Source organism: Lissotriton helveticus, chromosome 11 (assembly GCF_964261635.1).
Source record: "Lissotriton helveticus chromosome 11, aLisHel1.1, whole genome shotgun sequence".
Taxonomy (NCBI): Eukaryota; Metazoa; Chordata; class Amphibia; order Caudata; family Salamandridae; genus Lissotriton; species Lissotriton helveticus.
In genome coordinates, this window is record NC_136072.1 from 1,102,271,882 (window position 1) to 1,102,284,598 (window position 12,717).

At 49.9% G+C, this 12,717-nt stretch overlaps 1 protein-coding gene across 2 annotated transcripts in view; it reads right to left on the bottom strand.

Annotated features, from left to right (window-relative positions):
* Nucleotides 1-12,717, bottom strand: part of MED15 (mediator complex subunit 15) — an 800,982-nt gene that overhangs the window by 157,723 nt on the left and 630,542 nt on the right. For both annotated transcript variants that reach the window (XM_078667783.1, XM_078667782.1), the window contains exon 15: nucleotides 2,883-3,049. In XM_078667783.1, the coding sequence (XP_078523909.1) occupies nucleotides 2,883-3,049 (167 nt within the window). The remainder of the gene's footprint in view (nucleotides 1-2,882; nucleotides 3,050-12,717) is intronic.

A 12,717-nucleotide genomic window follows, 5' to 3' on the forward strand; every position in this document is an offset into this window, starting at 1 on the left:
TAACTGTAGAGAAAAAGAATGTGTGTCCCTGTTTTTGTAAATAGTACATGGTTATCATGTTGTCCGTCTGGACAAGATAACTTTACCTGCTAGGTGAGTTAGAAATGCTTTTACTGCTGGGTGAAAAGCTTGAAACTCGTGGTAGTTGATGTGGCGACCCTGGTGTTTGGCATTCCAGTGACCTTGACCTGTGAGATCCTGTAGGTGAGCACCCCACCCTGTAAGGAATGCATCCACTGTGAGAATGATCTGAGTAAAGGGTCTAGAAATGGCCACCCCTTTGATACGTTTTGTGTGTTCCACCACTGCAGAGAGCATGGAGAGCTGCTCTCTACAAACACTAGATCTTGTAGCTGACCCTGTGATTGCGACCAGAAATTCCTGAAGCGGGCGCCTATGTAGTTCGAGCATGTGGTACTATTGCGATGCAAAGATGACATCATACCTAAGAGTTGCATAACTGTCTTGTTATGTGTTGACTGGGTTGAAACTGCTGTAGTAGCTTTGGATGTTTTGCAACCTGGTTATATTTGGGAATGCCAAACCCAACTGTGCGCTGAGCATGGCCCTAAATACGTCAGAATCTGTAAAGGTTGAAGCTGCGATTTTTGTATGTTGATAGGAAACAGCAGTTGATGTAGTAGATGAAGTCTAGTTGGAGTGTGTTGTTGACGCATGAGAAGTATACTGGCTTTGGTAGCAAGACATCCACATATGGGAAAGACATGAATATTTGGTCTGCGCAGATATGCTGCTACCACTGCTAGGCATTTAGTGCACACAAGGGGTGCGTGCGGTAGTGACTGAATTGTAACACTTTGAACGGGTATTGCCTTCGAGCTTAACGAACTTGAGGTACGTGCGATGAGCTGGATGGATCGGGATGTGGAAGTAAGTGTACTTTAAGTCTAGTGCCGACAAAGTTGCCTTGTTGGAGCAGTGGGATCACGTCTTGAAGAGTGACCATATGGAAGTGTTCTGATAGCATGTAATATTTAAGGGCCAGAGCTCCAAGATGGAACGTAGTGATCAGTCATTTTGGGGATTAGATAGTATCGGGAGTACACTCCTGAACCTTGATGTTGAAGAGGGAGAGGGTCTATGGCTCCTTTGAGCAACAGAGCCTGCACTTTTTTATGTTCTATGGAGGGATTGTGTCTGTGAGGTGGAATGTTTGGGTTTGTGGTGATTAGCTCCAGACAACCATGTTTTGATAATGTCCAACAACCACTGACCTGAAGTTATATTTTTCCAAGTGGGGAGGAAACGTAGTCAGCCCCCGACAGGTGTTAAATGGTCCGGTGGAACGAGAAGAGAGACCCTGCGTTTGAGGTGGAAGGTGCAGTGCATGCGGAGACATCCCTACCGTGACCCTTGGATTTGTTTCCACAGTAGTATCCCCTTGATGGTGCCGTACGAGGTAGAGGCATCAGAGGATGTAATTTTGGCACCTTGTTTATATGAGGGACACCGAACGAAGCCACGAGAAGTAGGGTTTGTAGTGCCCCCCCCCCCCCCACTGATTTAGCTACAACACTGTTCTTTTTCATTTTTTCAAACGCTTGGTCCACTTGGGGACCAAACAGATGCTCCTTTTCAAATGGCACATTTAACAGTGTTTGGTGTACCTCTGTCTTAAAGCCAGATATACGAAGCCAAGCATACCTAGACAGCAGTACACTTGAATTGATGCCCCTGGCACCTGTCTCCTCTGAGTCTAGAGCACATCTGATTGAATTATTTGATATCCTCCATCTTGCCCCAATGTGCTCTGTCGTATCGTGTCAATAAAGTTTAAGTGTAGGCAATCCACCAGTGATTGGCAGAATGTGCTGCTATCCTCTTCCCTGAAGCGTAAATAAGCTTGAACTCCTTGCCCGGTGGAGGAGCGTCCGCTGAGGTTTGTGAGTTGGCCCTTTTACAGCCATTAGATACAACTAGGGAATCTGACCCTTGATGTAGACAGGATCCGAGGGTGCTGTGTCAACCCTGGGTGTAAAAGGTGCCTACACTGGGTCCTTAAAAATCTCATCTGAGTGGCGCAGCATGCCCTTGAGCATAGGAAGGTATTGGCATGCCCCATGTGTGCCGGACTGCGTTTAAAAAAGAAAAACGTCCTTAATAGGGTCTTTGTGTATGGGACCTGGTGATATATAGCAACCCTAACAATGAGGTCTTGATAAGATGAATTATCATCGGTGTGATGGCTTGGTCAGGTAGAGATCTGGGTCAGTGTCACCCGGAGATCAATATAAATTTCCCAGGGATCTGTGGGCAAGAATAATCCCTCCCCCCCAACATGATCTGCTGTGGGAGACTGAAGATCCCTGTGGCGTAATGTCCTCTGGGTCAGTATGTGAATGATGTGAGGAAGGTGGTGGTGGAGAAAGGGGTGGTGGAGGTGGTGAAGAAGCAGGACGAGGAGGATGCAGAGGACTGGTTGTTATGTCCTTCTTAGGAGGCCTCCTCAAATTGTAACTAGCGCTCAGATGGTAGGTGTGCCGGCTACAAAGCCTGTGCAAAAATACTCCCAGTCAGAGGCTATATATACAGTTTTTCCTGCTTCAGGATGAGCCGCTCCTTCATGGTTGGTCCAAAAGGAGGAGTCACTTTGTCTCGTGACTCGAAAGACTTCTTCGAGGAAAAAAACCTTGCAAACATCCATACCCAACATCAGATGTCGGAAGTATGCAAAAAGCATATGTATCTACAGTCACACATGCCTCAAACTGAATAGTTTCTATAAAATGTAATGCAAATGTAAAGACACTGAACACATTATTCATCCATTAATTACAGAGTGTTTACATTGGAGAAAATAATTGAGTTATTGAGAAAAAGGAAAGAGAGGTGGAAATAAACAATGGTTTAAAGGCACCTACCAAGTTTGCATATGAGGTGAACTGTTCCATTATTACTGCAATGGGATGGGTCCAGGTTCACAAGGAATTTAGGATTTAACCTCGCCACTTCTCCCTGTAACACATTTGGTATAGTCTGCCTTTCATCCTCTTCAAACTTTCGCTTCCAGGGGGAGACTACTGGAGTCCTGCAGAGGAGACAACATATGATGTTAAGAATATGGATCTACATTATTAAATGTCACTATTCTTTTTCTTGCTTCAAAAATGACATTTCACTGTGAACAGTTAAAACATGCAAATTAGTTGGATTGATATTGAATGCGATGGGTAGGAGATTCTAGGGATCCCACAACGTATGTGTGAGTATTGTGTGTTTTAAGCATAGCCATTTTAACGCTGGCATTTACCCTCTATTTCTCGTAGGGGAGACTGAGATGTGGATCTTGGGTTTGTGGTGATATGTAATGGAGGTTCCCAGATTTTAAGCAAAATAATCTTTTTTAATGTAAACAGAAGTTCTGATAGTAATGTTGTGACATAACTACTAAAACATTTGACTAATTTTATACATATATGTTTTGTATATAAAACATATGATCAAGCTAATTCAACGTCATCTTAACTATCCGGGCCCCACATCTCTGCAGTCGCCGCCACAGTTGACCACTGTGCCCTGCGGTGAAGCTTTGCAGTCCCAGGAAGTTGGCTCAGGACCCGGAGGTGACCTTGAGCTGCCGAGTTTTGGTCGACCAGCACTGCATCCTGAGAGGTAACCGCCACCTGGGTTGCCTGGCACACGCGGGACTACTCCGGAGGTCCTTGGAGGCGGTCAGAGCGGGATCTCACGGGCTGCGAACACCGTGGGGTAGCAAGAGCAGACTAGCAGCAATTCGGAGGCTGTTATGGACTGAGGACACATCGTACTTCTTGGTGGTGACCGGAGGGGGAGCAGACCAAGCCGGCAGGCGGGAGTACGCTCCAGCAGGGTTGCCCACCATTTTAGCTGCCTGACCTTCGCGAGTCCACAACAGAGACTCCCGAAGACGCCAAGGTGGAAACTCGCAAGAGGCGACCGACGTAGTCTACCCGGGAAACACCGGAGGAAACCCTGAACTAAGAGATCTCTGACCAACCCGCCAGAGATCGACAGAGGAGCAATCGCCGCCAAGAGTGCAGCCGCCATCTTGTTGCATCGGAGGACCACAGGCCTCGTCTGGGCAGCGCTGACTGGCCACCGGCGTAGAGACCCCGCAGAGCAGAACCCATACAGGTACAGAGGTGGGGGGAGGGACGGGAGGAGGGAGGGACGTGCTGCTCATGCTGCTTGGGGACTTCTTTTGCGAATAGGGCCGTCTGCGGTCCCGTCTACATACTGGCCTTTGGGGACCTGGCCCGTGCCCCGGCGCCCCCTGCCCTACGGCCACTCACTGCCCGTATTGCCTCACAGATTAAGACAGTCCGCTACCGGTTGCAAGGGCGCAGCTCTACATTCGAACTCCCCACATCAAGTGACTAATTGGGGCTTCTGACACACTGGCCCGTACCTTCTAGACCCTAAAAGAGCCCCGGGCCCACAACAACAAGCAGGCGCAGGGAGGCAGAGACGCCGCTGGTGTAACCCTTGGGCAGAAGACGTAACCCTGAGCCACTCGGAGAGCCCAACATAACTTCTTACCCTTGGTGAGAACCGGCAAATGGACACGACATTGAGGGAGACTGGGCTGCAGGACTGGGCCGCCACCTACATATCCTACTAAGCCGGTTCAGAGACCAGCACTGCTTCACCCCGCCAGGGTCGGTCTCTATACACCCCCGAACGCCAGGGTCACAGACGCAGCTATTCCAACTGTCCAATGAGCTGGTACCGCGAGCGGAGGATCTACAACCCTGCACTGCCCTTCTCCGGACACCCTAGTAGCTACTGCATTGCTGCCCGCCTCGGGGACTCCTACTTGTGGGCTGGGGGTTCTCCCGGGCTACACGGGCCCAACGCTCACAGAGGGGAGACACCACAATTCGGCCTGCCCGGCCCTCTGCCCTGCCAATTCGGCCTGCCCGGCCCTCTGCCCTGCCTGCGGCTTCCACACCCTCGAGGCCGATAGCTCTTACAAGGCCCCTGAAACAGCGCACCACCCCACTGCGCCATTGTGACTGGTATTTCCCTGCTGCAAACCCGGGGGCTGGGAACTCGGCCAGGGCTGGGAGTTGATAACAGCTGGTGGGACGACATCTTGTGAGCGATCTGCAGCAAAGTCACCAGCAGTCACTGAAAATGACCCGCTCTAAGTCCAGGAAGGAGCCCTCAACAACCCCCAAAGGCACCTTGTTCCACGGTCATGGCCCTGTGGAACAAGCCAGGTTCGGTCCCGGCGTCCGATGCGACACTGGCGGCCGGAGGCCCCTCGGAGCCAGTTACACAATCCTTTATGACTATTCATGCAGGAACTTAAAATCTGAAATAGGATCTCTGCACACTGAGGTCCAGGCATGTGTCAAGGAGTACCGGAAAGACGTTCGGGAATTGGGTGGGAGAGTGGACGACCTGGAGAAGACCCTGGACGCCCGTAAAGAAGATCAGGAACACCTATGGCAGCGACTGGCCACCCTGGAAGAACAACACATTGAGCTATAGCTCAAACAGGAGGACCTGGAAAATAGGGGTCGCCAGAAAAACATACGCCTGCGGGGGATTCCGACTGGGGCAGAAGGTGACGACATAATGACTTTTGTGGCGGAATTACTTCACGACATTAGAGGTGACGACTATGCCTCGCCGCCTGCCCTGGATCGCGCACACCGAGTGTCTGGGCTACCAGGGAGGCCTAGCCTTGTCCAGGACATCTTGACTCTGGTCCACTTTTTTACCGAGAAGGAAGCCATCCTCAAGGCGGCTAGGGACAAACCGGAGATCCTGTGCAAGGGCACGCCCACTCAGCTATTCCAAGATCTGGCCCCCACAACGCTTAGATGCCGGAGAGACTTCCGGCCCATCACAGACAAGCTCCGGGAGCTTAACAACCACAACCAATGGGGGCACCCCTTTGCCCTCACATTCCAGTGGGAGTACAGACGTCGAGTGCTGCGATCATACAGAGAGGTGGCCCAGTTACTTCAAATTCCCGACAACCCCCCGGCAAGTCCCACATGTATACCTCCAAAGGCCAGAGTCCCTTTGAAACCACAGTGGACCACGGTGCGTCACGCCAGGTATTCATCCTCCCGAGAGCGCAGAAGTTCATCCCAACAAAAGCAGGACATAATCCAACACATCAGATCCCTCGAGGGAGGCCCGTCGCCCCTAGGCTCGCAAAAATCTGTCAACAAATAACTCAACCGTGTGCTTCTTAATCCACTGAATGTACATCTCCTAACCCGGGGTGGACCCCCGACCATTACTTTGTAGCCGCTACACCATCCCTTTCATTGGGATACCGCCAATCGAGGCCCAGCCTTTACTTGAGGCGGCGGCCTTGAGCTCCGCTTCAAAGGTTTCGATTTGTTCCAAAACGCGATGACCGACCCCCACTCCTATTTCTGGGAGAATTACATCTCCGGGACAGCCTGTGCCTATATGCCTGGCTACTCCCTGAACTGGATTAGGCCCTGTTGGCCCTTAAAATATTTGAATTGTTATGTTTGTCCTTATCCCTTTCCCTTCCAACCCATCAATCCGGCGGGGGAGCCACCTTGACACACAGAGGAGCTCCCAGTGGACATTGTGCTCCTCGGACCACCTGCCTGAGAGAGCGCTTGCTCTGGATGATAGGAAACCATGACTTCTGCACCCTGCCTGAAGATTATATCCCTTAATGTAAAGGGTCTCAACTCCCCCAACAAGCGGCGTCAAATATGGTGATACTTACTTTTGCAAAACCCTGATATCGTTTTTTTGCAGGAGACACCTCCTCAGGGCTGACGTCACACGCCTGTCACATCCACGCTTTCCCCTCCAGTTCTGGTCATCGGCGCCCACTAGGATAGCGGGAGTAGCTATCCTCTGCCGGACGGGCATACATCAGGGCAACTCTAAGGCGATCCGTGACACTGAGGGCAGACTTCTTGAAGTGATAGTCAAGTTGGGGCAACGCGCAATCACCCTTTGCAACATCTGCGCACCAAACCAAGGCCAAGACATTTTCTTGCGCAAGATTCTCCGAGAACATATAGCACATGTGAACTTAGACCTAATAGTAGGAGGGGACTTAAATCTAGTGTGGGACGTGAGCCTAGGTCGCATGGGGGGCTCATTTCATATGGTGGGCGCCATGTCGGCAGCAACGAAAAAATGCCTCACTGCTCCGGGTCTAATAGATGTTTGGCGGTACCACTCTCACGAGACTCGTGATTACTCTTACTATTCCCGCGCACACCGTTCCTACTCACCCATTGATTATCTCTTTGTGTCACACTCTCTGGTTAAAGATACACTCTCAGCCAACATGTCCGGCATGGAGAATTACTCATTCATGACCACTTTTCTCGCCCCAAGAGGCCTAATAGATGGCGGTTTCCCCGTCACATCCTTAGAGACCCTGTGGACAGGGCGGAACTCCAGGCTGCTATCTCGTCCTATTTTGAAACTAACGACCTCCCGGAGTCGCCACTTCCGGTTCTATGGGGTGCGTTCAAAGCAACGATTCGCGCCCCCCCTTACATCTATTGCCATTGCTCGGATGCGTGAGGCCAGCCTCTTTGAGAACAAACTCATGCGCAAAATCAAAATGCTCGAGCGACTGGATCAGGAGCGCCCGATGGCGGTGCATAAGAGTCGCCTGGCTATACTCAGGGGACAACTTAGGGCACACAGAACTAACAAGGCAGAGCACGCTCTTCTGGGTACCGTCTTGGCACGCCGTCTGAGATCACGCGCAGCCAAGGCACACATTGCCAAACTAAAGCTAGAGGACGGGTCTTGGGCCACAACGGAATCCTCTAAACTCCAATCGTATCAGCATTACTATGCGTCCCTCTATGCGCGAGATGCAGCTGCTCCGGGTCAAATATAAGCCACCTTAGAAGCTTGTGACTGGGATCCCTTGAACCCATTACGCTATAGGAATTAACTAGTGCTCTCAAGGAGCTCCCCCCTCTGCAAAACGCCAGGCCCCGATGGCCTCCCAGTCTAGTTTTATCGTGCTTTCTTACCACAACTTCAATCATATATGCTACGCCTTTTTAACTCTTTCACGGATACAAATGGGCCCTGCCCGGATATGGCAGAACTAGCTCTCATCCTGAAGCCTAGGAAAGACCCCGCGCTCATCTCTTCCTTCCGCCCCATTGCCTTGTTAAATACAGATCTCAAACTTTATATCAAAATCCTTGCCAAACGCCTCAGCGCACACTTACCCGGCCTCATTGAACCGGATCAGGTGGGCTTTATACATCAACGTCTGTGCGCGGACAACATGCGCCGAGTTGCGCACCTGGTCGGGAAGGCTAGGCACTGGAGGATACCCGCGTGATTGCTCTCACTGGACGCTGAAAAAGCATTTGACCGGGTGGACTGAGGATTCTTCCGTGCCGTCTTACAAAAAGTAGGACTGGGCCCCCGGATGATAGCATGCATTATGGCCCCTTCTATTTCACAGATTGCCAGGGTACGAGTCAACAGACAACTTACCCAACCTATCACCATCCTTAGGGGTACCAGACAGGGCTGCCCCCTGTCACCACTATTGTTTGCCCTCGTAATAGAGCCACTTGCCCGAAATACACTGCCTCACCCTCGGGGGCATATTTATTTATTTGCTGGTTTGTATAGCGCTCGAATTGACTCCCAGTGGAGTATCTCTGCGCTTTTGGAGCCGGTCGAACAGAGGGTGTAGATGGAATAAGAACTAGATCTCATTTCTGAACAGTACGGTTTTCAGTTGTCTCCTGAATTTGAGATGTTCTGTACATTGTCTCAGAGACAAAGGAAGTTTGTTCCATAATGTGGGTCCTGTTATTGATAGTGCTTTGTTTCCATGCCTAGCTTTTTTAGCGCAGGGCACCACTAGGAGAAGATTGTTGCTGGACCTGAGAGATCGAGTTGGAATATAAGGAACAAATTTGTTTTCAAAGTAGGCAGGCCCTTGTCCATTTGTCCCTTGGCCCTTGTCCATTGTCCATACATTTATGTATCAGACAACATATTTTAAATTTGGTTCTCTGCCGGATTGAGAGCCAGTGGAGTTTCTCAATGAGGGGCTTAGATGGAGTTCTCGGGGGGACATTGAGGACTAGGCGAGCCGCCGTGTTCTGAATGACCTGGAGCTTAGCCAGCACACCTTCGTTGGCAGAGAGTAACAGGCCGTTACAATAGTCAATTCGACTTAAGACAAGTGCCTGAACTAAAGTTCTCCTAAAGGAATCCGGTAACAGAGGGAAAACCTTACGTAGCAGGCTAATGGTGTGAAAGCATGAACCTGAGATATAATTGGTATGTTGTTTTAACCCCTTCGGGGCTGATGACGAGCTGGGCTCGTCATGGCGTAGCCTCCTCGCACGCTCATGACGAGCCCAGCTCGTCATGAGCCCCACCCTCGGGGGAAGCGCCAGCGCTCCCTCCGAGTCTGCCTGATTTTTTTTGTTCACCAGTCCACCAGCTTTTGCAAGAGGGGTTACCTGGGTTTTTGGCCCCGTGCGAGACAGCCATCTAGGGAAACCTACCAATCCCACACATTTCTGAAAAGTAGACAACCGGGGGCTTCCAAGGAGGTATGGCTTGCGTGGATCCTCCAACGTTCCTTTACCCAGAATCCCTTGCAAACCTCATTTTTTGCATGGTAAAAAATCAGTTTTTTCACACGTTTTAGTGTGGGAAAGCGTGGCATCACTGGGCACACACAAATTACCTCCCACCCAGCGTTCCCCAAGGTCTCCCGATAAAAATGGTACCTCACTTGCGTGGGTAGGCATAGCGGCTGCTTTAGGAAAAGGCCCAATTCATACTGTGGAGACGAAAACATTACCTTTAGCCAAATAATCTTATTTTTTGAGGGGGTCACCTGAGCTTTTGGCCCGGGGCTTGGCAGGCATCTTTGGAAACTACCAAACCCCAACAGTTCTGAGAACTAGACACCCGGGGGAGTCCAGGGTGGTATGGCATGCGTGGGTCCCCCAATGTTTTCCTACCCAGAAACCCCTGCAAACCTGAAATTTTGGTCAAAAAACCCACTTTTCCATACTTTTTTGGGTGGGATCTCGCTGCCGGAACAAATGTCCTACCACCCAGTGTTTCCCTTGTTCTCCCGAGTAAAATGATACCTCACTTGTGTGGGTGGGCCAAAGGCATGTGACTTAGGCTGGGGTGCTTTATTTGTAAAACGTAAATATGAGTAAAAACTACTTTTTTCAAAATTCATTTTTGGCGTATTCTGCTTTGGGGCACCCACACAAGTGAGGTATCCTTTTACTCGGGAGAACAAGGGGAACGCAGGGTGGTATGACTTTTTTGCCGACCCGGCGATCCCACGCCAAAAAGTTTGGAAAAGTGCAATTTTTACCTAATTTTAAGGTTTGCAGAGAGTTCTGGGTAGGAAAACATTGGGGGACCCATGCATGCCATACCTCCCTGGAGTCCCCCGGGTGTCTAGTTTTCAGAACTGTTTGGGTTTGCTACTTTGCAAAGAATACCACCGAGCCCCGGGCCACAAACTCAGATGCCCCCCCCCCAAAATCAAGGTAGTTTTGCAATAAGGTAATGTAAATTCACCACCGTACAATTTGAACCGTTTCCTGTTGCAGCCACTATGTTTACCCACGCAAGTGAGGTACCGTTTTTTTCGGGAGACCTGGGGGCACGCTGGGTGGGTGGAAATTTGTTGATCCACGCAGATTCCAGAACTTTCCACCACAGAAATGTGAGGAAAATGTGTTTTTTTGGTCAAATTTTTATGTTTGCAAGGGATTCTGGGTAACAAAACCTGGGGGTAGGCAGGCGAGTCACCCCATCCTGAATTTCCCTGGGTGTCTAGTTTTCAAAAATGTATAGGTTTGCTAGGTTTCCCTAGGTGCTGGCAGAGCTACGGCGCAAAAACAAAAGGTAGTCTTTTTGTCCGAATCGTGCTAAATTTCACTGGGAAATTGAGGTGCGACCATGCTGCGTTTTGCGCTGTTTCATGTCGCAGCCACTATGCCTACCCACGCAAGTGAGGTACCGTTTTTTTCGGGAGACCTGGGGGCACGCTGGGTGGGTGGAAATTTGTTGATCCACGCAGATTCCAGAACTTTCCACCACAGAAATGTGAGGAAAATGTGTTTTTTTGGTCAAATTTTTATGTTTGCAAGGGATTCTGCGTAACAAAACCTGGGGGTAGGCAGGCGAGTCACCCCATCCTGAATTTCCCTGGGTGTCTAGTTTTCAAAAATGTATAGGTTTGCTAGGTTTCCCTAGGTGCTGGCAGAGCTACGGCGCAAAAACAAAAGATAGTCTTTTTGTCCAAATCGTGCTAAATTTCACTGGGAAATTGAGGTGCGACCATGCTGCGTTTTGCGCTGTTTCATGTCGCAGCCACTATGCCTACCCACGCAAGTGAGGTACCGTTTTTTTCGGGAGACCTGGGGGCACGCTGGGTGGGTGGAAATTTGTTGATCCACGCAGATTCCAGAACTTTCCACCACAGAAATGTGAGGAAAATGTGTTTTTTTGGTCAAATTTTTATGTTTGCAAGGGATTCTGCGTAACAAAACCTGGGGGTAGGCAGGCGAGTCACCCCATCCTGAATTTCCCTGGGTGTCTAGTTTTCAAAAATGTATAGGTTTGCTAGGTTTCCCTAGGTGCTGGCAGAGCTACGGCGCAAAAACAAAAGATAGTCTTTTTGTCCAAATCGTGCTAAATTTCACTGGGAAATTGAGGTGCGACCATGCTGCGTTTTGCGCTGTTTCATGTCGCAGCCACTATGCCTACCCACGCAAGTGAGGTACCGTTTTTTTCGGGAGACCTGGGGGCACGCTGGGTGGGTGGAAATTTGTTGATCCACGCAGATTCCAGAACTTTCCACCACAGAAATGTGAGGAAAATGTGTTTTTTTGGTCAAATTTTTATGTTTGCAAGGGATTCTGGGTAACAAAACCTGGGGGTAGGCAGGCGAGTCACCCCATCCTGAATTCCCCTGGGTGTCTAGTTTTCAAAAATGTATAGGTTTGCTAGGTTTCCCTAGGTGCTGGCAGAGCTACGGCGCAAAAACAAAAGATAGTCTTTTTGTCCAAATCGTGCTAAATTTCACTGGGAAATTGAGGTGCGACCATGCTGCGTTTTGCGCTGTTTCATGTCGCAGCCACTATGCCTACCCACGCAAGTGAGGTACCGTTTTTTTCGGGAGACCTGGGGGCACGCTGGGTGGGTGGAAATTTGTTGATCCACGCAGATTCCAGAACTTTCCACCACAGAAATGTGAGGAAAATGTGTTTTTTTGGTCAAATTTTTATGTTTGCAAGGGATTCTGGGTAACAAAACCTGGGGGTAGGCAGGCGAGTCACCCCATCCTGAATTCCCCTGGGTGTCTAGTTTTCAAAAATGTATAGGTTTGCTAGGTTTCCCTAGGTGCTGGCAGAGCTACGGCGCAAAAACAAAAGGTAGTCTTTTTGTCCGAATCGTGCTAAATTTCACTGGGAAATTGAGGTGCGACCATGCTGCGTTTTGCGCTGTTTCATGTCGCAGCCACTATGCCTACCCACGCAAGTGAAGTACCGTTTTTTTCGGGAGACCTGGGGGCACGCTGGGTGGGTGGAAATTTGTTGATCCACGCAGATTCCAGAACTTTCCACCACAGAAATGTGAGGAAAATGTGTTTTTTGGTCAAATTTTTATGTTTGCAAGGGATTCTGGGGAACAAAACCTGGGGGTAGGCAGGCGAGTCACCCCATC